This window comes from Mastigoproctus giganteus, chromosome 5 (genome assembly GCF_048544385.1).
Source record: "Mastigoproctus giganteus isolate SK-2022 chromosome 5, ASM4854438v1, whole genome shotgun sequence".
NCBI classification, from domain to species: Eukaryota; Metazoa; Arthropoda; class Arachnida; order Uropygi; family Thelyphonidae; genus Mastigoproctus; species Mastigoproctus giganteus.
In genome coordinates, this window is record NC_143579.1 from 146,460,899 (window position 1) to 146,488,016 (window position 27,118).

The 27,118-nt window shown below is 38.5% G+C and overlaps 1 protein-coding gene across 1 annotated transcript in view; it reads right to left on the bottom strand.

The window, feature by feature from the left end:
• The window catches only part of LOC150085750 (AP-5 complex subunit beta-1-like), an 842,186-nt gene that overhangs the window by 471,738 nt on the left and 343,330 nt on the right, over positions 1-27,118 (bottom strand). The window contains exon 12 of the mRNA XM_090374678.1: positions 290-379. Coding sequence (XP_090230804.1) covers positions 290-379 — 90 coding nt within the window. The remainder of the gene's footprint in view (positions 1-289; positions 380-27,118) is intronic.

Below are 27,118 nucleotides of genomic sequence, written 5' to 3' on the forward strand. Positions count from 1 at the left end.
AAAGTTAAAATATGAAGTTATTACTACTATAAAAATTAAATTTCTGATAGTTATAAAAAAAATGGTGTATTTTCGTTATCTTTTGGAACATAACCCCTCTTTTTGTACTGGTTTTTAGTCCCATATAACACTGTTTTGCATTACATGAGATTTTATTGGAACCAAATAACCATGTTATATGAGGGTTACCTGTAGTAAAATCACAGTAATAGTTTTAATTTTCTTAAAATTAGTTAATTTAAAAAAATAAATAAATAAATAATCATCTACATCATGAGAACATAACTACCTTTCAGGAAGATATAACCTGACAGAATGTCGAAAATTTAAGAGATAATTTACCATCTGTGGTGCTGACAGTGCAATATTAAGAACACATCTGGAATTAAAAATAATAGAAATAAATCAAATTCCTTATAATTAAATAATGCATACATCAAAATGGTAAATATTTAAATATCATTTTAAAGATAAAAATTCAGAAACAAGTTTCATAAAATCACTGTCTCTCCCACCTCTCCTTTTAACCTGTTGTATACGTAACCTCGGGGGTTACGTAACCACATCTGGGGAGTATGGGCTTGGCACACCCAGGGTCCTGAGCTGGATATCATCATTCTTCATTTTCTTGGTGATTCCCTTCTACTTTTGACTCTCTCTCAGGGTAACTTGGGAATTTTTTTTTTTTCCTGGTGCAGCATAAGCCTCAGGCTTCCTTGCACCATATGCAAGGCTATTAATAATAATAATAATTAGTACATTACGTGTGTTTTAAACAACTGTGCAGTCAAAACAGCATGATCATCCCCATGCTTTAGCAATCTGCCATTCTTCACCACTTGGCAGTACTAAAAAAATTGTGAACCTTTGTGAGCTATTTACACAGTTGTGTAATTAACACCTTTACTGCCATGCCAGACATATATGTCTGACACCATTAGGTGTTTTAGCTGCCGTATCAGACATATATGGCTCACACCCGCTGCTCAGAGTTGTGTCAGCTGTACAGCGCTGACGATTATGGGAATTTACATTATTTTTGAAAAGTTTGGCCCCTGGTGATACAGCTGGTGAAATTTGCATGGTGCTATGAGAAAAAATAAGAGAGTAATTGCTGATTATTTATTATATGAATTTTACAATTACAAAATTATGTTGATTTGTAGTGTTGACCAAAACACTAAACACAAGAAGGCTGATGATTACAGTCTGGGCAATAAGTACAACTCTTTTCCCATTCTTTCTAGCAACAGATCTTCCTTCAGACTCTTTCAATTTTGCATAACATAAAGGGGCGCCTCCGTAGCCAGGTGGGCAGGAGCGGCAGTGCGTAGCACACGCTTCTTGATTAGACCGGGGTTCGAGCTCATGACCACCAAATACGGAGGATGCGGAAAGGTCAGGGAATGACCACCGCGTATCCCCGGAGCAATATGGCCTTAGTTGCTAATGCTCCTAAAAACCAAATAACAAACAAACAAACAAACATAACATAAAACACACATTCTTCTACCACTTTATCCCCTTTCTTAGCATTGTGGAATAAGAACCCATTTGGTCTGACAGATCAATGCCTGCTTTTCCTTTATTATATGCTAGAATAGGAAGTGGTTTTTGTTTGGCTTCTTTTTGTCTTCCTTTACTGGTGGAGGGTTCATCAACCATTTCTAGGACATGCTTTGTTGACATTAAAATATTTATTTTGGAATTACTAATCAAATTATTTACTACACATTTTTTGGCCCCAAGGGTAATTTTTTCTTAAACTAGCTTGGCAGTCAACGTGTTAAAATGTTCCAAGAGTAGACGGTTACTGGAAAGAAGCAGCAATCAGTGATCCAATGACAAGGACTGTCTCATCGACAGTCATGGTGAATGTAGGCTGTCCAGCTTTATGCACACCAATAGACAGAAAACAGTGGAATAGCTGACCATGGACTTGAAGTTGCCTTGTGGCTAGCGTGCGTAGCTCAAAGTCAGGCTTTTTTTTATGGATATTAATGCAATGTCAAACATCTAAGCCTCATCGACAATCGTGGTGAATGTAGGTTGTCTTGCTTTGTGCAAGCCAATAGACAGAAAACAGTGGAACAGCTGATCATGGTTGGTTGGTTGTTTAAGGAATTTATGGAGCATTAACATCTAAGGCTATAATGCGCCAAGTCAAGCTGATCGTGGATTTTAGGTTGCCTTGTGGGCTGACATCTGTAAGTGTACATAGCTCAAAGTTAGGCTTTTTTTTTTTTTTTAAATGGATATTAGCATATGTTTTGTGCTTTTATTACCAACTGGTCAATACCTTCCTTCGATTTGTGAATGTCTCCCCCTAGAAGATGGTGTAAGTTACTTATTTCTCTCTATCATCATTCTTCTCTTTCTTGGTGATTTCCTTCGACTTCACTCTCTCTCTCTCTCTCTCTCTGGGTCCTAGGGTAAATTAATTTTTTTTTTTTCTGGCTGGTGCAGCATAAGCCTCAGGCTTCCTTGCACCATATGGCTAATAATAATAATAAGGGGTTGGCAAGTTTTGATAAGATTACTATTTTAGAAATCTGTCTTCCGAGTACTGCTTTGTGCTCAATGGTACTTCTTGTTGTTTTAATGGCAATATAAATTGCCTAACCCTTAAAATAATTGTCATACTTTTTAGGGAAACAGCTTTTGGGGAGGATTAAAAAAAATTTAGTTGCTGATGTACTGTATTACATGTATGGTAGTAGCTGCATATATATGTATTTTGCCAAGTATTTTTTCCCCTTTCACAGACTTTTTCTGAAAAAAAAAAAAAAAAAAAACTAAAATTACATTAGAAGAAATTAGATTCTTCTGGAAAACTTTTTGTTGTGTCCCTTGTTTCTGTGTTTGTATATCTAACTAAATGGCTTGACGTTTTCTTAAAACTGCCATTATACTTTTTTTTTTCTTTTTTTTTTTTCTTCAAAAAGGCCTCTGAGGTTGGGAAAGTTCATATTCACGATATTACATTAATACACCAACCATTGAGTTAAAATAACTTAATACTGTATATATAAATACAGAGGATACTGTAACATAATCTATTTACAATAACTGATTGTGAACAAAGCCTGAAAATAAAATAAAAAATAAAATATATAAGGTTAAAAGCGTTAAAACTGTTAAAACTGTACAATTGTAGCTTTCGGGGGCGTCTGCCTCCTTTCTCAACAAGAAATAATGCTTATGCAGCACGTCCTTAAATATCAGGTTCACGGCACACGTGGTTGATCAGGCACATGAACAGAAGTTCCTACACATGCCCCAGAACCGGAAGCAGCTCGGAAATGTGGTAAACAGAAACGCTCATCATTTGAGAGGACTATAGCCTCAAAAAGGGGATGAAGCTGCACACCCCTATCCCTATTCATAGTATTGTTATCGGATGAGCAAATCCACAAGCTCTCGAGCCACTTGCGGTCCCAGAACCTATGCGCCCGATCAAGGATGACAGCATTTTCTGGGGAGATCTGGTGCTGTTTTTCCCAAAAATGTTCAGCAACAGCGGACTAATCAAACTCTGTGGTCTGTATGGCACTCGTGTGTTCCCCCCAGATGATCCTTAAGCTGCTGCCCCTTCTCCCCCACAATCAGGGCATTTAATCTCGTATATAACCCCACTACTAGAGTCCCTTAATACGGGGTCCTTAACTTGCGACACTACTGTGTGCAACCTCCGACCCAGAAGCTGCACACAGCGTGCTTGATAACCCCAAAATACCCTTGCAATGCGTTTTGTAAGGCCCGGATAGTAGGGAATGTAAAATGTGATAACCGGAACAGCCAATTCTCTATGGATAAACTCCACTCTATGGATAGCTTTCCAGGTTTTATGGGCTACCAAAGTAAAAACACATAAAGTAGGGGTCCCCTTACAACCCATTGTTTATTTTATTGGTAGCCCTACCTTATGCTACGTCTAGATTTTTGGCAAAGCTGATTGCCCCCATAGTGGGATGGTCTGTATTCATTGTTAAAGATAGTAAAGAATTCGTGGGATTTTGTGAAGAGACAGACTACAGGGATGAATGAGATTATGATATCGTTGGATGTAGTGTCATTGTTTACATGTATTCCTATAACACGTGGGGTTCAATGTGTTAAAATGGCCCTACAGAAAGATGAGACCTGGAACTTTAAGTGCCAGGTCTCATTTAAACATTGATGATATTTATTGTGGTATAGAATTGTCTCTCTCGAGTACTACTATGTTATTTCAAGGGGTGATGTACAAGCAGGTTCACGGCACAGCTATGGGTTCTCCTATCAGTGCTGTTGTGGCGAATCTAGCCAAGGAGGAATTAGAGAACAGGATTTTTGAAGGATTGGAGTTCCCTATGCGTAAGTGGAAAAGATACGTGGGTGACACATTCACTATTGTTCAAAAGGGGAGAGAGGAAGATGTGCTTAGTCTTCTCAACAGTTTTTCTCCATTTATACAGCTTACCTCAGAGGTAGAAGCAGGTGGTACCCTCCCATTCCTGGATGTAATGGTATACAGAGATGGCTCCAGGCTTAAAACCACAATCTATAAGAAGCCAATGTGCCGGAGCCAGTACACCCACTACAGGTCGGCGCAGACTAGGCAACATAAGAATAGCGTTGCTAAGACACTATTTGACAGAATTGGGACCCACTGTAGTACCTCTGAGGAGAGAGAGAGAGAAAGAAATTTCATGAATTGCAGCGGATCTTATGAAATGCGGTTACCCCCAGAGGATCATGGATAAATATAGTAGTGGAGTCTATCCATAGAGAAACGGCTGTTCCAGTTACCACAGCTTACATTCCCTACTATCTGGACCTTACAGAATGCATTGCAAGGGTATTTCGGGGTTATCAAGCATGCTGTGTGCAGCTTCCGGGTCGGAGTTTGCACACAGTAATGTCGCAAGTTAAGGACCCCATATTAAGGCACTCTAGTAGTGGGGTTATATACGAGATTAAATGCCCGGATTGTGGGGAGTGTTATGTGGGGGAGACGGGGCGGCGGCTTAAGGATCATCTGGGGGAACACACGAGTGCCATACAGACTGCAGAGTTTGACAAGTCCACTGTTGCTGAACATTTGTGGGAAAGACAGCACCAGGTTTTCCCAGAAAATGCTGTCATCCTTGATCGGGCGAATAGGTTCTGGGACCGCAAGTGGCACGAGAGCTTGTGGATTTGCTCATCCGATAACAATACTATGAATAGGGATAGGGGTGTGTGGCTTCACCCCCTTTTTGAGGCTATAATCCTCTCAAAAGATGAGCGTTTCTATTTACCACGTTCCCGAGCTGCTTCCGGTTCTGGGGCACGTGTAGGAACTTCTGTTCATGCACCTGATCAACCACATGTGCCATGAACCTGATACTTAAGGATGTGCTGCATAAGCATTATTTCTTGTTGAGAAAGGAGGCGGATGCCCCCGAAAGCTACAATTGTATAGTTTTAATAGTTTTAATGCTTTTAACCTTATATACTTTGTTGTTTTTGTTTGATCCATTAGTGCTTCAGTATATTATCGAGTTCAGTATATTTGCTAGCATCACAGATTCTTCTCATGCTGAGAAAACTGAGTATACCTCTTGACTCAAATGACTTTCCCTTTTGGGACTGTCTCAGAGAGACTGTCTTGCTTTGCAAAGTTTCTCTACTGAGAGCTAACGCTTTTAAAATCCACAGATTGTTGCTTCTAACAAGCTCTCAGATAAATTTAACCCCAGGGACACACATCTGGTAAGTATGGGGTTGGCACTCCCAGGGTCCTGAGCAGGATATCATTATTCTTCTCTTTCTTGGTGATTCCCTTCTACTTTTGACTCTCTCTCTCTCTCTCTCTGTTTCAGGTTAACTCGGAATTTTTTTTTTTTTTTTTTGGCTGGTGCAGCATAGCATTATGCATTAGTAGAGGCATTTGATGCAAGAAAGCAAGCTTATGCAGCATCAGCCAAAAAAATATAAATAAATAAAAAATAACCACTTCCACTTCACCCCTCTGTTCGTTCAAAATACCTGTCCAGCTGAGCCTTAAACTTATTTAGGCTATCAACTTCCATGACAAGGGATGGAAGTCTGTTCCACCTACCAACCACCCACTGGCTAAAGGCAAATTTCCGCACATCTATCCTACATCTGTCTTTCCTCAATTTGAATTTATGCCCTCTCAGGTGATTATTCTGAGCAAGAGGAAGAATCCCATCACATTGAGCATGCTCAAACCATTCAAGGCTTTGTACACCTCTATCAGATCACCTCGCTGGTGCCTAGTCACCAGACACTGTAATTCGCAAAACTTAAGCCTTTCTTCGTAAGAGAAGATATAGGCTTCCATGCACCATATACAGAGGCCTCCGTAGCCGAGTGGTCAGAAGCGGGAGTGCAGTAGCACACGCTCTTTGAGTAGACCGGGGTTTAAGCCCCTGACTGCTAAATACAGTCGATCTGCCAACCCACACTGGACCAGCGTGGCAGATTATGGTCCATTTCCCTCAGCATGAATTGTTGAGGAGGCTTCCATCCTGCAGTGGGTTGATAATGGCTGCACTTTACCTTTTTTTTTATTATTATTATTATTATAATAGACCTCATTGAGCAACAGAAGACAGTGATAGTTAACCTGAAGGATTACTTCCAGAAACAGATAGCAGCACTCCACCAGGTCATAAGGAAAATAGACAAGCTGTATACCCCACTCAACCTGAGCGAGGAGATCATCCCCAACCAGGAGGCACAAACGAAGCTAGAAAGATGGGCAGAGAAGACACTCCATGGCAGACACTACAATGATCTCCATCACATAAATAAAATTGCTTACAATGCATGCCTCATGAGCGGGAAGCTCTTCCCCAAGACTGAAGGATTCATGCTCGCCATCCAAGACCAGGTAATCAACACCAGGAACTATAGGAAATACATAGTCAAGGAGCCTGGAGTGTTCAATGACACATGTCGATGATGCCACCTGGCCTCAGAAATGATCCAACATATCACCGCGGGGTGATCACCCAGACTAAGTTCACTCATAGACACGACCAGGTAGCCAGGATAGTACACCAGAAGCTAGCAAGGAAATAGCAGTTAATTGAAGAAAGTGTATCGTACTACAAGTACAAACCCCAGGCAGTACTAGAGACCCCAACCAACAAGCTGTACTGGGACCACGCCATAATAACGGATAGGACAATCTTGCACAACAGACTGGACATAACCCTTGTGGACAAGAAGGAAAAGGCTACCTATAGCAGTACCAAACACTGGCAACCTGCAGAAAACCCATGGGGAAAAAATCAGGAAGTACACGAACCTGACAGGAGATCAAAGAGATGTGGCATATGCAACAAGTAAAGACCATCCCGATCATCGTGTCAACCACAGGTATGGTGCCAAAGACCCTGCATAACAGTCTAGCAGCAAAAGGTCTCCCAGTGAACACCTACAAGTAACTCCAGAAAGACGCAATCCTGAACACCTGTAAGATAGTCAGAGAGTTTCTCGACCAACAGTAACACCAGACATAACAACAACCATCCTGTGTACTTGGTAGCAATACCTGTCACGAGGTGGAACCCCCAATCAGGGAGAAATAATATAAGAGCAATAGAATTCTAATGCATTAAGGGCTTATGCCTCAAGCTGCGAAAGAGTTAGACTATGTATATCTTAGTGCACTTGCATCATTTATACACAGCCAATTATAGATTAGCAAATTTGCAATAGTGGCATCATTTAAGTTACATCTCATATTGTGAATACCTTCACGACGAGTTGCCATGACATTGCACTACTTCGAATAAGTAACGCTTCACCTGAAGGAGAAGACTGTTGTTACTTATTCTCAGTGGATACCACCACCCAGACGGTACCGTTTCAGGGCTGTTTGGCCCTTTTTCACAACTGTTTTGTCATCATTACATCACTCAGGTACCCACCCACCCACCGAAGAAGGGCCAAATAGCCCTGAAACGGTGCCAACAAGGATTTTGTTGTTATTGTTTAACAAGTACCAACAAAGTTTGGGAGTTCTTTCCTGGCTATATGGTAGACTGTCCTTCTTTAGATTATCAGAAAGCTGAATAAATCACTGCTGGAAGCAAGATGATATGATCTTGCTTCCACTGCTGAAAGCAAGATCATATCATCTGATTGCCTTTGTGGCAAATCTTATAGTAAGGTGCTGGAATGCCTTGTCTCTTAGGATTCAATCCTTATTTACTGACAAAGTCTTTTACTCTCCAAAATAATTTGCCATTACCACTGTAAGTCTCGTGAAGATGCCTTAATGAATTTTATATTTCGTGTTGCCTCTACCAACATTTTTGAATTGGGAATTTTTGTTGGCTTTGAGGATGCATTTGATTCCCTTTGGTTGCAGGGCACCCTTGAATATCGTAGGTCTGCTGGCTGTTCTTGACACTTTCTTCACTAATCAGAAGTTACTTTTCTGCCAAAAAATCATTGTTCAGTTGAAGTTTCAGCAGGTTTGCCAGAGCATTTGAGAGGCTGTCCCCAGGGTTCTATGCCAAGAGCCTCTTTTGGAACATTTTATTGAATGACTGGTTACAGTGTAACTTCTGGGAGACTCATATTCTAGATTATGCAGATGACCCTCACCACTGTCATCCATAGTCCTTCTGGACGTACCCTTGAGAGTCAAGCTAATTTTTTCCTGGCATATCTTCTGACTTGGACCAGAACTAATAAACTGACGATTAGTCCAACAAAAACTAAAATGCTGTTATCCAGAAACAGGTTAGATTATAGAAAACCACCACATATTAAAATCCATCACTAGCAATTACCTTTTGTCTTTCAGCTAAAACATCTAGAAGTTGTCACAGATGAACACTTTACATTTTTTCTCACGTACCAGAAGTTAAATAACTTCTAGTTAGAGTTGCAAAAAAAGATTGGGGCCTGTCTAGAAAAGTATTGCTCTTATACTACAAGGCTGTTTTCATTTGAATGGTTACCTTCACTGCTGCAAGCTGTTTCCAATCTAACAGAAAGATTCAGCTCAAGCTTCAGGCCATCGAGAAAATAAGGTTTGTCAATCTTGTTTGAGAGTGCCTACAGTGTTTACTGCTGCACTTCAGGTAATAGCAGGTACTTTACCTCTTCATTCGATGTCAAATACCATGATCATTCTCTAATCGCCATTGATTCCTTCTTATTGTAAGCTGAGGACATGCATGCTTCCATTCTGTTAAAGCATGAACTATTTGTATATATGTACTAATTGAGCTTTATCTGTGTATTTGTATAATATTATCTATTGTTCAGGGCTTACAGGGGAACAAGCATTCTGTGTGTCAGACAATCAATCTAAAACACTGACAGATCTAATATCTTCCTATTTTAGAATATTTAGAAGAAGTCCAGTTAGTCTTCCTCCCTAAAATCCATTCATGCACACCTTCTCGATGATAAGCCCTGCTGAGTCACTTTGATGGCAACGATTGCATAGAGTAGTTCTCTTCACCTGGTCAGGATGAAGAGGAAAAGATCAAAGCCTCCAGCACGTGACAACATGACGAAACAAATGGCAGTCCCCAGCGGCTTTCACTACCCCTCTTCCGTCATCAAGAGCATTAGCAAAGACGCATGATGCAAGAAAGCAAGCTTATATAGCATCAGCCAAAAAAAAACACACATTCTTCTCATTTCACCCATCCACACACTTCTCATTTCACCCAACCACTCGTTCCAAATGTTTGTATAGTTCTGCCTTGAATCTTTTTAGGCTATCAACTTCTACAACCACAGATGGAAGTTAGTTCCAGCAATTAACCACCCGCTGGCTAAAGGCAAACTTGTGCACATCAATCCTACAACTGTCTTTCCTCAATTTTAATTTATGCCCTCTCAGGTGATGATTCTGAGCAAGAGAAAGTATCGCATCAGCATTGAGCATGCTCAAACCATTCAAAGCTTTACACGCCTCTTTATATACCATTTTATACACCTCTTTATATACCATTTTATACACCTCTTTTTGTACCGGTTTATACACCGCTTTACATACCCTTTATATAGTCCTTGAGGTTGTCATAGACATTCTCTCAGATAGGCCAGACAAGTACTGGGGAATCTAAAAACGCTGATGGAACTGATATTCGGGTCACACATTCAAGTCAAGTGGACCAAATTTCGGCAAAATCCGGATGGTCTGTGACAGCCAAATCTTCTGCTTGCACCTTCACGATGGTGGGACTGTTAGTAATCCTGGGTATAACCTCCATGTACAAGCACTGTCGGTAACCACCGAGGTGTGAACCAACGTAAGCAGGGGTCAAGGTGTGGGGCCCACACCACATGGAGGAATGCCACCCCTCTGTGTTACCAGGTGACTCTCATCAACCGATGCAATACCACCACTTCGCTTATTGGAGGCTTGAAGTGGTAGAACCCATGTTTAGTCTCTAGAGCTAAGTTCCAGTCAACCCTTCCCCTTCTCTTCCGTCATGCAGTATGACTGATGAATTTTGAGGTTATGATGAACATCAAGGCGAGATCCAAACTTCCTTACATTTTGAGCGTACAGCTCTAAAACGGTTTTCGTAGGCCAGCCGCTAATTAGTACACCAGACCAAACCTATTGGTAACTCTTTAGGAGGCTTCCGGATCAGCTAGTGTATAATCTTGCTCCCTCTACTTTGCCAGATAGTTCCTGGATGGAGTCTGAGTAGTGTGTATGCGGGGGGGCATTCTCAAGGCCATGTTATGTCAAAGATTTGGATATATTCTTACCATGTGTATGTCATATCCAAAAATTTCATTACTTCATACAGCATGTCCCCCCCCACACACACACACTTTTTCTTACTATTGAATACACCATGAATTGTCAAACTAATAGAGTAATCTTATCTGCAAAAAGATCTAAACTTCCCAAACACTTCCTAGTTCATTTCACAAATATACGTGGTCTCAATTCTAATCTCAACAATATCCATTTCCACTTGCATTTCCACATTTTGCATCTGCCAAACCCCATGTACTTCTTCTGACAGAATCTCAGTTATCGGTTGATTCAACTGCTGCTCATCTCAGTTGCCCAAATTATTCGCCGTATGATTCCTTTTGCCTCAAAGGTAGTACTTGTGCATATGTCTGTTCTGATATTCCCTATCAGAGACTTGGTAATTTGGAATCTCCTGTCTTCAATCTTCTTTGGCTCCAAATCTCTCTACCTCATTGTGTCAAATTCATCTGTTGTCTCTACCGTTCTCTCAACCCCACTAATCACTCGGATCTCTTTGACTTCCTCTCTTTGTAACTTGACTTTCTCCAGTCCAACGTTCCTAACAGTGAGGTAATTTTCCTTGGTGATTTTAATATTCAGAACTCCAGCTGGCTTCTGTTTTCTAGTCACACCGACCCAGCTGGGTCGGTGTGACTCATCGAGCTAGCAGACCCATGGGACTCTGGTGGATCAGCGGCTTCCATCACCTATTGGGGCTAATGATCACCTGATGGTCTTTGTGGAGACGTTTCTTGCACCTCCCTCGTTGAAGTCAGCAGTGATTTGTGCCACTGTTGCTCTCCGGTTGGCTGAAACAATGCAAGACAGACACAGGTGGCGACATTCACCCACCGCCTTTCTCTGCCCATTCCTTGATGAGATTTTATTCCAGAAATGGCGTATTCCCGATAGACTCTTGATACTGTCAAATGGGGATAGTGCAATTTCTGTACCACTTCTGTAATAGAGTGACCTATGTGTCAACACCTGTTATCATCCTTCTTTCAAAGTCAGTTAACTCATGATTTATCCATACTGACATCGAATTACCATCTACATGAATGCAGTGATGCAGTGTGCCTATATACCTGTCAAGCGGTAGGTTCGTCTACTAGTGTGAGAGGTGACAGTGTCGCATTGCCCTGGAACCAGGTGTCCCATGAATTATGTCCTTTCAGTGTAGTATGTAATGGTGCACTGCTACAGCATGTGATTAATGCTTCATGCAGCCATCTGGAAACCTGGCTTGCACCTTGTACATAAACATACACATGCTTTTTTTTTCCTCTTTTTTTTTTTTTTTTTTAAGTGAAAGGGCTTGAATTGTTTCTGGAAAGTCTACAATATGTGAAACACATAAATCTTGCATGTGATAAGGGGTCTAAATTTTTCACCAGTGAGACAATTGATTAACCCACTTAACAGTGAGTTTAGCAATGTGTGTTTTTTGGAGCAGTATATTTTCCATTGGAGATCGACTCTGCAGAGTGAGTTGTCCATATTAAATTTTGTAAAAATGAAAACTTGTACGTAAATGCTTTTAAATAATTTATTCTTATTTTGACATCACCGGACAACATCACAATAGGATTATTACCAAAATCAAATCAATATTGAAAAAAAAATAAATAATAATAATAATAATAGAAATTGCTTCATTTTTTTAAAAATGAAAACTTCTTCCTGGAACAAATTTTTATTTTATTTCCTAAAAAAAAAAAAAAAAATATATATATATATATAAACTAAATTAAAATAGGATTTTTGCCAGTAGCATGGCAAATCAGTAGTGTGAAAACGAACTGAACCAAATAAAAAATAACAATAACAGAAAGATATAGGGGGGACGAAGAAGGAGAGGGTAGTGTTGAAGCAACATTCCTAGAATAATTTAGAAAATTAAGCCAATTAAAAGAAATTTAGCAGCGCCTCCTCGTAGGAATCCGTTTCTGAATTATGTGAAATCTCACTAAGGTGGAAACGTAAATAACAACATTACATGACCAAATAAATTAAAAATAATAATTAATAAGATGAAATGAAATAAAATAGACTGACCATTATGCCCCACCTTGACAGAGGTCCACGAGGCCAATAATAGTCAGGGAATCACTGCATTTTGAATGCTAAACAAATCCATGCAACGGCGGAATGATACTAAGATCGAACCGTTGATGCAATAGATTTGCATAGCGGTGGCCCATATGCAGCAAAAATAAATAAAACAAAGCCTAATACTTGCATGGCCAAACCACACCACTGACAAAACAATAGTTGAACTGAACATATATGGAAACAAATTAGGCTATAGAATATTCTTTATTCCCCCTATATTTTTCTGTTATTGTTATTTTTTATTTGGTTCATTTTACTCTACTGGTTTGCCATGCTACTGGCAAAAATCCTATTTTAATTTAATTTATTATAAGCAACATGTAGTGGACTGTGCTTTTTTGCTGCCACTGATGTTAGTTTTTCTACTATTTTTTTATTAATTTTTATCTCTCTATTTAATTTTTGGATTAATTGGATATTATATATATATATATATATATATATATACAAAAGATGTTTTGTGGTAGTTTTTACAGACCTTCTACAACAATTATAAATAAAAATCTTCAAGATCATATAATTTAAGTAAATTTTCGATGATAACTACAATCTTCAAATTCATACAATTGAGTTAAATGTTTATTAATAATTCCTGCTGTTTTCACAGATACTAAAGAAGTAGAAGAGAATCACATCATGAAATGCATAGTTTGAATTTCATTTCCTATAAAATTTCCATTTCATATGAATTAAAATAAAAAAAATTTCTAACTCAGGAAGTGCTAATTTTCAAAACTTTGCAGGAGAACAGCTATTAAAATGTGTATACTATAACTTTTAGAAAAGGTTAACAAGTACACACTTCTCCACCAGTTTTAAAAATAATTTTCATGCTGCCATCTTATAAAACTGCAGCTACCGGTAGTTCAAAACACAATTAAGAGATGGCGGCAAATCCTGAAAGTTCTGAAGATAATTCATACATTACTGGGCATATCATCAATACTTCAATGGTGATTCTGTTATATGCTGCACTTGGTTAGCAAGCACTTTGGATCTAAAGCACTCCACCCAGACGATTTGGGTAACAGTCAGGTTTGGGTGACATAAGCACTGAAAAATGAGAAAAATTACAGTAGAAGTCTGATTTAGGCCAAACAATTCTGATGTTTGTTTATTTGTTTATGGGTTTTATGGCACATCTGCATCTGAGGCTATAATGTGCCAAATCAAAAGACTATGATGAGTGTACCATACAATTACACACAGAGAATGGGGCAGTTAATCAAATTGTCTTATAATGGGGAAATTTAACTTTTTGGATAATGACTGGAACTTGTGGGTTGATTACTCACATAGTAGCAACACTTTTCTGAATTTAATGGGTGACTATTTTCACATAGTAGCAACACTTTTCTGAATTTAATGGGTGACTATTTACTACACCACTGTGACTGTTTACTACTACTTTCACTATTGTCTAAGAATATAGTAATTTCAGTAGTAGTCAAGTGTTTTAATATTAAAACAATCTCATATTTACATTTTCTTGATACAACATAAATCACAGTTGTTTTTAATTAAAACATAAAAAAACAAAAACACAAGGAAACTGCACAGGAACCAAAAGTACTTTCTCAAAATGTGACCTATTCACGACAGCACCTTCTTTTCACTTGTCACTTGTATTCCACTTCCAGAGCATCTCTTGTTACTGTCCAACAGTAGTCAGCAAGCATAGAAGCGATCCACTTACCCTAATATCTTCTTTCCATTGCTGAAATATCTTGGTGGATTCGCTCACCGTGCTCGTCACTCACTGCACCACAGTTGTCAGGGAAGAAGTCCAGATGACAGTTAAGAAAGTGGATTTTCAGTGACATGTTGCAGCCTAATTGATGATACTTTTCTATAAGGTTGTTCACAGCCTCAACATAGTTTCCAGCTCTTCAGTTTCCCAGGAAGTCATGCACAACACTTTTAAAGGCTTCCCAAGCTGCATTCTCACTACCCTGGAGAACTCGCTCAAAGTTTTCATCCTTTAAAAGTTCAAGAATTTGCGGACCAAGAAAGATTCCTTCCTTAACGTTAGGATCAATAAAAAGTGGAAATTGTCCTCTCAGGTACTTGAAAGCTTCTTCATCCTGGTCCATCCCCTCAACGAAGTTCTTCATGAGTCCCAGTCTGATGTGTAAAGGGGGCAGAAGAATTTTGCTTTGATCAACCAGAGGATTGTGCTGGACATTTTCTCCCCCAGGGGTGCAGATTTTCCCTGAGAGGCCAGACTTTTCTCTTGTAGTGTGAGGACCTAGCCCAACTGTCCCACTCACACAGGGAACAGCAGTACTTTGTGTATGCCAACTGTTATTGTTGTTATTATTTGGTTTTTAGGAGCATTAGCAACTAAGGCCATATTGCTCCGGGATATGCGGTGGTCATTTCCTGACCTTTCCGCATCCTCCGTATTTGGTGGTGACGGGCTCGAACCCCGGTCTAATCAAGAAACATGTGTTACGCACTGCTGCTCCTTCCCACCTGGCTACGGATGCGCCGTATGCCAACTGCATGCCCAACAGTACTGCAACCACCTTCAGGTCTCCACAGATCTGCCATTGGTCACCTTTGTACTTCATTCCTTCCAGAATTAATTTCATATTCTCATATGTTTCCTTCATGTGGACAAAATCAAACTATTATTTTTAGGCCAACCAAATAATTAAATTTATCTGCCATGCTGTGTGTCTAATATCTGTTAATCGTGTGTGTTCTATGGTCGATTTGTCTGTTTTGCTGGACGAAAAAACCCAGTTTCTGGGGGAAAACCTTGCTATCTATGCCTGAGACCAACTAACTTGGCCACAGAGTGAAAAAAAACTCACTAAAGTTCCTCGTGCCATTGCCGGGATTCAAACCCAGGCCTTTTCCACCCGGTGTGGGGAGGACGGTGACGATACCACTGTGCTACCTGTGCAGACCCTTCATGTGGATGAAGGGTCTGCATGACCTAGAGGAATTGAAGGAAGAGCATTGCCATTGTGGAGCAAAACAGCTTTTAAACTTAGCTTTGATGAGTCTATGAATAGCCTTCAGTCCTGTGGGTTGTGCTCCACATTCAAAGCTGTCAGCAAACCATTGACATCACAACAGGCAACAAGGTTATTTTCACTTTAAATTTGGAGTCAAAGCATTCTGCCTGCTCATGTACATAGACACCTTGACATTTGGTTGCAGAAGATTCCACTGATGGAGCCTTGATCCCAGAAGCTCTGCTTTATTGTTCGATAGATCTAGGTCTCGAGTTAGATCACTTAGTTCACCTTGAGTGATTCTGTGTGACTCACTCAGCAACTCAGGTTCTGGGACAAAATTCCTGATCCTGTGATGTTGAAGGCCCAGGTTGATCATCATTCCTTACACTGTCCCCATCTTCATCAGACTCCAAAGTGTACTCTTCTGGAAGGTGAGGTACAGGCAGACCATCCCCATGTGCCACTGGTCGGATGTGATGTTGGGGTATTCCACAGTCCACTTATTTTATTTTTTTTTTTGACATGCAATGCTGAAGAGGAGGCACCATGCAGAAATAAGTCATTTACATGATTTGAAGGCTCCCTCCAAATCATTGGAATGGCAAAAGGCATTGAACACCCTTTGTTATTCAACCATCCACAGAGATTTACAGCACATGTATTGCAGCAAATATGAGATACCTGGGGTTTGTCTTCATCCCCTACCTTAAAGCCAAAATAATGGTAGTAGGCTGTTTTCGCAAGTGGAGGAAAACTTGTTGAAGTTAAACATAAAAAAAGCACCTGGTGTGGATGGGATCTATCCAGTTATATTAAATGAGGCAGCAAAGGAAGTAAGTAAACCCTTAGCTATAACTATGAGAGCTTCCTTGGACTCAGGGTAGGTCCCCATGGACTGGAGGTGTGCAAATGTATCACTAATTCACAAAGGGGATTCAAAAGGTGACACAAGTAACAATACAACTGTTAGTTTAACTTGTGTTCCAGGAAAAATAATGGAATCACTGGTTAAAGAAGAATTGCAGGATCATCTAGACAAGACTGCAGTAATAGTTAAAACACAGCATGGGTTTCTTAAAGGGAGGTCTTGTCTGACCAATTTTATTGGATACTATTATGTGGTCACAAAGGAACTGAATGCCAAAAATAATTTTGATATCATATACTTGGATTTCAGGAAGCTTTTGATACTGTTGCACATGGAAGAGAGCTGTACAAACTGGAGAAATATGGCATTAAGGGTAAGTTGCTACAATGGATAAAGGGATGGTTGAGTGGGAGACGACAAAGAGTGATAATCAATGGACACTGCTCTTCGTAGACAAATGTTATTACTGGAGTTCCCCAGGGTTCGGTGTTGGGCCCATTGTTGTTTTGTATATTTATCAATGATATTGATGAAAGTATAACAAGTTTAATGACCAAGTTTACAGGGTTGTTAACGACAGTAAAGACAGTATGCTACTCCAACTGGATCTAGATAAGTTGGGAAAATGGGCTGAGACATGGCAACTGAAGTTTAAGATTGACAAATGCAAAGTACTGCATATGAGGTAGCAATAACCGAAGAGAAACGTACCAACTGTGTGGTACTACACTCAGGGATGTGGAAAATGAAAAAGACCTGGGGGTAATTGTGAAGTCCAATATGAAGTTCACTGAGCAGTGCAGATGGGCTGCCAGGGCAAGTGATGGAATCTTGTCAATGATAAATAGGAATTTTGCTAGCAGGGACAAGAAGGTGATTATCCCGTTATACAAGGCAATGGTGAGGCCACACCTAGAGTATTGTGCACAGGTCTGGAGGCCTCATTTTAGGAAGGATGTAGAGTTGCTAGAACGAGTACAAAGAAGGGCAACAAGATTGGTGAGGTGAAGAAAGGGGTGCTCTTACCAAGAAAGGCTTAAGTTCAGCAAATTGCAGCACCTGGAGAGTAGGCATCTGCGAGAAAATACGATTGAGGTGTATAAGGCCTTGAATGGCTTGAGCAAGCTGAATGCTAATGGGATTCTTCCTCTTGCTCAGATTAAGAACCTGAGGGGGAACACATTCAAATTGAGGAAAGACTGTTGTAGACTAGATGTGCGGAAATTTGCATTTAGCCAGCAGGTAGGTGATTGGTGGAACAGACTTTCATCTTTTGTTGTGGAAGTTGATAGCCTAAGGCTGAACTGGACAGGCATTTGGAACGAATGGAGGAGTGAAATGGGAGGGGTTTTTCTTGGCTGATGCTGCATAAGCTTCTTTCTTGCATCATATGCCTCTACTAATGCTAATGAACAAAACATATACATCATAGCCAGCCCAACAGAGACCAAAAGGAAGGAATAAAATCAAACATAATTCAATCAAACATAAAATCAAACATAAAATCAATCAAAAATAAATAAAATAAAGTTAAAAAGCTAAAATAGTGGCGATTAAATCCTGTCAAAGGAAAACTTTAGTATTTTAGGCTTTATTTTAGCAAAATTTTAGACATTATTTTAGCTTTTTAACTTTACTTTATTTATTTTTATTGATGTTTGAATTTTATTCCTTCCTTTTGGTCTCTGTCACGTTGGCTATGATGTATGTGTTTCATACATATATACATCATAACAGAAACAGAGACTCTGCCTTATTTCGGTGGCTCCTACAGTTTTGGTTGCTGACTCCATGAAGAAATAGTTAAAGTCCTACGACCCATTGCATTAGGTACCACTGTTGTTATCATTATTATTTTTATGTTAATCATAATTTAATTTAATTTCAGGTAATTTGCTTTTACCTTGCAGGCATTCTCAAATTTTTCATTGTAATTACACTTGACAGGTCAGCATCCCTACCCAATACACTGATAAAATACCTTTGGCTATATAAATAAATAAATAAATAAATAAATATATATTTATTTATTTATTTATTTATATAGTTTTGGTGAAAGCAAGATTAACAAATTAGGCATGACATGCACCTAAAAGAGCAAGGCAGCATTAAAGGATGCAAGAGTACAGCAGGCCCTCGTTATAATGCAGTTCACTTTACGCTGATTTGCCATAATGCTGTTCTTATATTATAACCAGTGTGTGACTACTACGCTGTCACAAATCATTATAACGTTCTTTTACAGATTGAATTTTTGGCATATTTAATGAAATCGTTTCATTTGATGGAGTCCATAGCTTGAAAATGAATAGCAAAACAGCATTAAAACGTTTCCCAAGATCAGTGAAATTTTCTCACACGCTAATTTAATTGCAGTACAGTGACTTGTTATGTAGTTTTGAGATCAACATTTTAAAAAATTATCAAGTATATCGCTTGTAATATTTGTGTTATATGCATTTATTCAAAGTTTAGTCATCACTCAGTCCAGTATTAGACATTGTGCGTAACGGCTAGTTTACTCGAACATTGTATTATAATTAATGCAATAAACGCAGTTACATTTTCAAAGAGTTAATAATGGGAGATAAGAATGAAAAAGCAACAATGTCTGGACAGAGTACGAAGACTAGAAATATAAGAAAAAGACTGAATTTAAAAATTAAATTAGATGTTTTGAAGCGAATCGATTCCGGTCAATGACCAGCGGATGTGTGCCATAATTTTGCCATGATTAGCCATAATTTTGGACTGGCAAGTTTAACTGTAAGAACAATTATAAAAAATAAAGAATTAATTGTAGCAACGGGAAAGACAGCTGTTCCACTGAAAGCAACTATGGCTAGGCCAGCTATTAGGATTGAAATGGAGAGATTTTAACTAATTTTATTGAAGATAATATCCAATGCAGAATTCAGTTAAGTTAAATATTATAAAAGAGAGAGAGAGAGAGAGAGAGAGAGAGAGAGAGAGAGAGAGAGAGAGAGAGAGAGAGAGAGAGAGAGAGAGAGAGATTAGCCAAATGATGATTTGAAGAAAGCTCACCTAAAAAAAAAAAAAAAAAAAAATGTGGATCCATTTAAAATTAGTAATGGCTGGTTGAATAGATTTAAAATCCAGGGAAAAACCGCAAGTGCAGATCAAGGAGCAGAAACTTTCAAAAAAGAACTTGTTAAAATTATTGAAGAGGGGTATCATGTGTTATACTTCTCAACAAGTTTTTAACATAGATGAAGCAGGACTTCTTTGGAAACGAATGCCTAAAAGAAGTTTCATATTGAAAGAAGAAAAAAACATGTCAGGTTTCAAAGCAGCAAAGGATCGGTTGACTTTATTGTTGGGTGGTAATGCTGCGGGAGATTTAAAATTAAAACCCCTTTTTACCAGGAAGAGGGCCAAAGTACAACCCAAAATCGACACATTTTTCATGATTATATTCTTCAATTAAATTAAATCAATTAAAATGAATTTAGATCAATTTAATTCATGATTTTAATTAGAATTTTAAGTTTAATTTTGATACGCAAGTAGTTACCACATAATTATATATGTATGTAATGCGTATTTGTGCATCTTTTCATTTGTGCATCTATTCACTACCATTTATTATTGATTAGGAATTCACGTGTACACGTGAATTCCTAATCAATAATAAATGGTAGTGAAATCACGTGAATAGTCAACAATTTCAATATCCCATTGGGGTGGTAATGCTACAAGGGATTTTAAATTAAAACCCCTTTCAGTTTACCAAAGTACAACCCAAAATCGGCACATTTTTTATGATTAAATTAAAATCAATTCATGATTTAATTGGAATTTTAAGTTTAATTTTGATACATAAATAGTTACCACATAATTATATACGTATGTAATGTAGAATATTTTATATGTACAAATATTTGAATATTAAATATTTTGACCGACATTTGTTCATCTTTTTAATACCTTTTATTATTGATTAGGAAATATCCTATGGCACCGACCACAACTCACAAATACATATATTACCTTATGGGAATGCACCGCTCGCTTAGTGCAGATTCACCTAGCACTCTGTTTTAATGGAACAAATTATCAGCGTTAAGCGGGGGTCACCTGTATATGTAATTTGTATTAATATTAAATTAAATTAAGTAAGTATAAATGGATGTGAAAATTACACACGGTTCTAGTAACTATAAGGGTGAGGAAAGTAAAAAAAGAACAGTAATAGATTAGTGAAAAGTGAAAGAACCTAGAGGTTATGATGAATTAAGTAAATTATGGGCTGAATTGCCAAGTTAATATAAAGTGGGGGGAACCGTAAAGTAAAATTAGTACAACAAAATATTAATAAAATGCAAATAAAAATGAAAATATAAATAAAATGAAAATGGTATAGCTGTCATCAAAATACGGGGGAAAACAAATTTAGTAAATAGTCTAATATAGTGCAAAAAATGCTTGATCTGATGTCAGCAGAAATAAATATTGATACATGATCAGATATTTCTCAGGAACTGTGTTTCTATACTTGTCCACAGTATAAGTGAAAGGCCAAAAAGGAATGAAATGAAATTAGCACTTTTTAATACAGTATGGACAAGGTAGTCCCCCAACGCAGCGTAATTTATTTAGGTAAAAATTAATTTAGGTAAAAATAAGTATTGAGTTGGGATAAAAATGGTTAATATCAATATGTTTAATGTAAGCATCGAGCTGGGATAAAAATGGTTGATATCAATATGTTTAATATAAATATGCAGAATTTAGTGTAGGATTTAATTTTGTATATATAAATAAGAAATCAGTGTATTTTAAAAATAAATTTGGAACAAGCAAATGGTATAAGAGTGAGGTATTAAATTGTGGATGGGGGAAGGGAAAAGAAGTATTTTAAATAAATAATGATGAAAAATAGCAATAGAAGTAGGATAGTAGGAAGTGAAACGAACGTTCCTACTATCCTACTTCTGATAAGATTCTTCCGCTTGCTCAGATTATGAACCTGAGGGAGCATAAATTCAAATTGAGGAAAGATATCTGTAGAATAGATGTGAGGAAATTTGCCTTTAGCCAGTTGGCAGTTAATTGCTGGAACAAACTTCCATCTGTCGTTGTGGAAGTTGATAGCTTAAATAAATTCAAAGAGGAACTGGACAAACTTTTAGAGGGAATGGATGTGTGAAATTGATTTTTTTAAATTTTTTTTAGCTGATGCTACGTAAGCTCTACATAAGCTCATACTAAAAAAAAATTTTTTAGTTGATGCTACATAAGCTTCTTGCATCACATGCCTCCATTACTACTACTATACTGTATGTTCATGGATATTATGTTTTTTGTTACCATGGAGGAATGAATGGGCAATGTGGCAGAAAGGAAATGAACCATTTTTGCACATAAAATAACTGGTTTTTACACTTTATTTTGGCGAATAATCAAGAATTATTGCTATTCACTGTGCCTGATCCATAAACACTCTGCACACATTAGTAACTTGTTTTTTTTTTTTTTTTTTTTTTTTATACATTTATTTTTTTTTGGCTGATGCTGCATAAGCTTTCTACCTTGCATCATTTGCCAATACTAATACTAAAAATTCACACTTATCAAGCATACAAATCAAAAATGTATATGTACTGCTCAAAGAGTTAATGTGCTAAATAGACTATAGGCAATACCAAATAATTACATTACAAATGATATGAAAGATACAGTTACAGTAATATAAATATAACTAAAGCAAACAGAGGAAAGAACTTTCACAATATTACATACTCAAACTTTAAATCCAAAACAGATTTCAACTTTATTATTATTACTTTTTTTTATGGGGAACATCCTCAAGAAATAATTACTTCTCCTTTTAAACCATCCTACTTTTTTTTTACAGTTAAAAGCATGCTGCAAATGTGGAGATAAGCTGCCCATTTGAGCCTTTATGTACAGTGGTGGACAAAAAAACTGCATCACATTAAAAAAAGTAACATTTGTAATGAAATGTATATGATATTGTTTGATTGCAGTCATTTTGTCTGTCGCAAAGCAAAGGTATTGCATTAGATAATGCTTCTATTGCATCAGACAGTAATTGCAAGGTATCGCATCAGACGTTTCTATAAATACTGTGTTGGAAGGGTAAACACGCTCAATAATATCCTGTTTTGCAGAGGTATAAGCATGGCTCCATATGTTCAGCTGACACCAAGAAAAAAATAGTATCCCGGGTGCTGAAATTAAAGCATGAAACCGGTGATGTGAAGAGAAGACCTGGATCAGGCAGGCCGTAAGAGAGTGACTATGCCTTCCCAAGATCGATATTTGAAATGGCTATGCCTTCATAATTGTCATGCTAGTGTTCCTGATCTAAAACTAGACTTCAGATGGCCTCTGGTGTTGAAACAAGTGCACGAACTATCCAAAGACGGCTTTCGGAGTGTGGTCTGCATGCCTATCGGCCAAGAAGAAGAAGCTTTGTTGACCCAACAAATGAGGAAGAAGCAAGTTGCTTAGGCTAAAACATATGTTTCATGGACAAAGAGCAATGAGATACCGTCATCTTTTCTGACGAATCGGAATTCACCTGAATGGCTCGGATGGGAAGCGATATGTCAGAAGACAAAATCAGAGGCATACTATCCTGACTGAATAACACCAACTGTAAAGTTCCCTGCCGGTCAGAGGGTCTGATGAATGCATAACAAGCAAAGGGGTGGGGCGAATTAAGTTTATTAACAGAATGGTGAATGCAGAAATCTACACCACTATCTTGGAAAGCGCCTGAAACCCGTTATTAGGGATCACCACACAGATGACCAAAACTGAATTTTTCAACAGTACTCAGCACCTTGCCACACAACAAAATTGGTAATTTTTATGCTATTTAGATTTAATGATGAATTCATCTTCTTGTCTCATGATGTTGTTTGTTTGTTATTTGATTTTTAGGAGCATTAGCAACTAAGGCCATATTGCTCCGGGATATGCGGTGGTCATTCCCTGACCTTTCTGCATCCTCCGTATTCGGTGGTGACGGACTCGAACCCCGGTCTAATCAAGAAGTGTGTACTACGCACTGCTGCTCCTTCCCACCTGGCTACGAAGGCGCCTTGTCTCATGAGACTTAAAACATACTTATACAATGTTTTCACTCGTTTTTCTCCCTAAGGTGCAGTCATACCTCATAAATGCTGACATTACAGTCTTGGACTGGACTGGCAGCAGTCTAGATTTGAACCTTATTGAAAATTGCTGGTGCATAATGTCGTCTAAAATTGCTCAGAAGAAGCAACGAGTAGGATTCAGCTGCAGGAGAGCATTGTAAGTGCATTGTACCATGAAATTGGACAACTGTATATCCAGAAGTTTATTAACTCTATGCCAATCGTTGCAAGGCTGTATTTTTCAGCTCGAGGAGGAACAAAAAAAATACTGAGGACTTCTTTTGCTGATTCACAGTACATAATACTATTATGCTAACTTGTCATTCAGTTTGTACAAGTAAATGCAATAAAACGTATGTTTGGTTGTCATGATTGCCACTTGCATGATTTCTCATATTTCCATTAATTACACATTTTACCCATTGGGAAGATATTTATGGCAGTTAGGTATGTCAGGTGGAGTCTTTTTATTGGATTTCATTCACAGAGATATAAATCCCATTTCTGGATTGTGGGCTGCAGAACATTTCTGCAACCCAAAATGCAGCACAAAACACATTATTTGCAAAATTCACAAGAGATCCAGTTTTTTTGTTTGCCACTGTATATGCTGCCAAACAACACATACAAGGAATGTAGTCTAAAGAGTGAAGTAACTTTACAGCATTTAGAATATATTTCATTTGTTAACACTCAAGATCACTAAATTACAGGCAAAAGAACATGTTAGAGGAACCATAAAACAACGGATAATGCCTCAGTTTTTGGTAGCATCAAGATATTGCTGAGTGCATCACTCATATTGTGAACACACTTAATCACGAGTTGCCTTCATATTGCACTATGCACTTTAAATAAAATGCACTACTTCAAAGGAGAAGTACACCGATGAGCCAAAGCATTAGCATTAGTAGAGGCATTTGATGCAAGCAAGCAAGCTTATGCAGCATCAGCCAAAAAAAAAAATAAAGTAAAATAAATAAATAAAAAATAACCACTTCCACTTCACCCCTCTGTTCATTCGAAATACCTGTCCAGCTGAGCCTTAAACTTATTTAGGCTATCAACTTCCACGACAAGGGATGGAAGTCTGTTCCACCTACCAACCACCCGCTGGCTAAAGGCAAATTTCCGCACATCTATCCTACATCTGTCTTTCCTCAATTTGAATTTATGCCCTCTCAGGTGATTATTCTGAGCAAGAGGAAGAATCCCATCAGCATTGAGCATGCTCAAACCATTCAAGGCTTTGTACACCTCTATCAGATCACCTCACTGGTGCCTAGTCTCCAGACACTGTAATTCGCAAAACTTAAGCCTTTCTTCGTAAGAGCACCCCTTTGTTCCGTTCACTAATCTTGTTGCCCTTCTCTGTACTCGTTCCAGCAGCTCTACATCCTTCTTGAAATGAGGCCTCCAGGCCTGTATACAGTACTCTAGGTGTGGCCTGACCATTGCCTTATACAAGGGGATAATCACCTCCTTATCCCTGCTAGAAAAATTCCTATATATAATTGACAATACACCATGAGCTACTCTTGCAGCCAGTCTGCACTGCTCAGAGAACTTCATATCTGCCTGCACAACCACCCCCAGGTCCCTTTCATTCTCTACCACTGTCAGTGTAGTACCACAGATTTGATACGTTGCTCTGGGGTTGCTGTTTCCCATATGTAGTACTTTACATTTGTCAATGTTAAACTTCATTTGCCACCTCTCAGCCCATCTGCTCAACCTTTCCAGATCCTGTTGCAGCAGCATAGTGTCAGTAGTGTCCCTGACAACCCTGCCAACCTTCGTATCATCTGCAAACTTGGACATTAAGCTTGATATACCATCATCGATATCATTTATAAATACAGAAAACAATAAAGGACCCAATACTGAACCCTGAGGGACTCCACTACTCCACTAATAACATTAGTCCACGATGAGCAGTGTCCATTAATTACCACTCTCTGTCTTCTCCACCTCAACCACTCCTTTATCCATAGCAGCAATTTGCCTCCAATGCCACAATGCTCCAATTTGTGCAGCAGTCTACCATCTGCAACAGTATCAAAAGCCTTTCTAAGATCCAAGTAGAGTCTGCTGACGAGGCACTAGTGACGGTCGTGTTCCAAGCCGCTAAGTGGATTTTTCTTATTTATTGATTTGAAATTATTGTTTTTCTAAAACTTTTGATTTAAATTTAGTAGTATAACATTATTTTGTGATTTTTTGATTAATTTGGTGTATTTATTCTTTACTCGGCCTTGTAAAAGTATCGGTAAGGGTTTCCACGTGTTCGTAACTACCGCTACCGTTATTAACTTTCCCGCCATTGTGATACCGTACTAGATATACCGTAGGTTATATACCGTACTAGATAGCGTTAGTTGAACTTCGTTAGCAGTTAAATTGTACATTTAAATAAATACATATAACGACTTAGATTACAAACGTAATATAATTAATAACATAACATAATTAATTAATAAATTAATAGAATCATGACTCAGACCAGAGCAGCAAAGCAAAAGGGTCAAGCTAATGGAAGTGCTGTGGCTCAGAGCAGAACTGAGGGGGGCAGTTGTCCTCTGACTCACAGCCTTATAAAATGCACTGTTTGCTTGATGTTTGCAGAGCAATCGGGTACGGGACTTGATACTGCCAAGGGGGATGTCTTTGTGTGTGCGCGATGCAAGGAGTGTAACGATATCAGGCAACAACTCGGCGTTCTTTTGGGCCTATATGAGAGCTTGAAGGACAGGGTGGATGCCCTCGAAGAACTAAATTGAGGGGCCCATCAAGCTCTCAGCTGCCCACATCAACGCCAGAGCTTGCACTTGGGCATCGCGTGACACAGAGACAACCCCAAGGCAGAATGCGCTGGTCCCGAAGGAACTAGTAGTTGTTGGTGACTCTATTGTCAGGGAAACGGGGAACATGCTTTGTAAAAAAGATAGGTGGAACAGGACCAGGGTATGTCTGCCAGGGCAAAGGTTGATGACGTTGTAGAGCGAATATCATCTTTTAAGGGCACAAAAGGTGATATAGTTGTACACGTTGGCACTAATAATATTAAGAGTAGGAGACCGGCAGAATTACTTAACAAGTACAGGTCACTGTTGAACAAAAGCCGAGAATTAGGGTTGAATTTGAAAGTGTCTGCAATTCTGCCCAGACACGATAGGAGGCGAGTATATGATGAGAGCCTTGTCGATCAATTCGGACCCTGGAAGATTGTGCAAGGCTCAAAGGGTAGAATTTTTTTCAGCCTGGACTGTACTTGTTA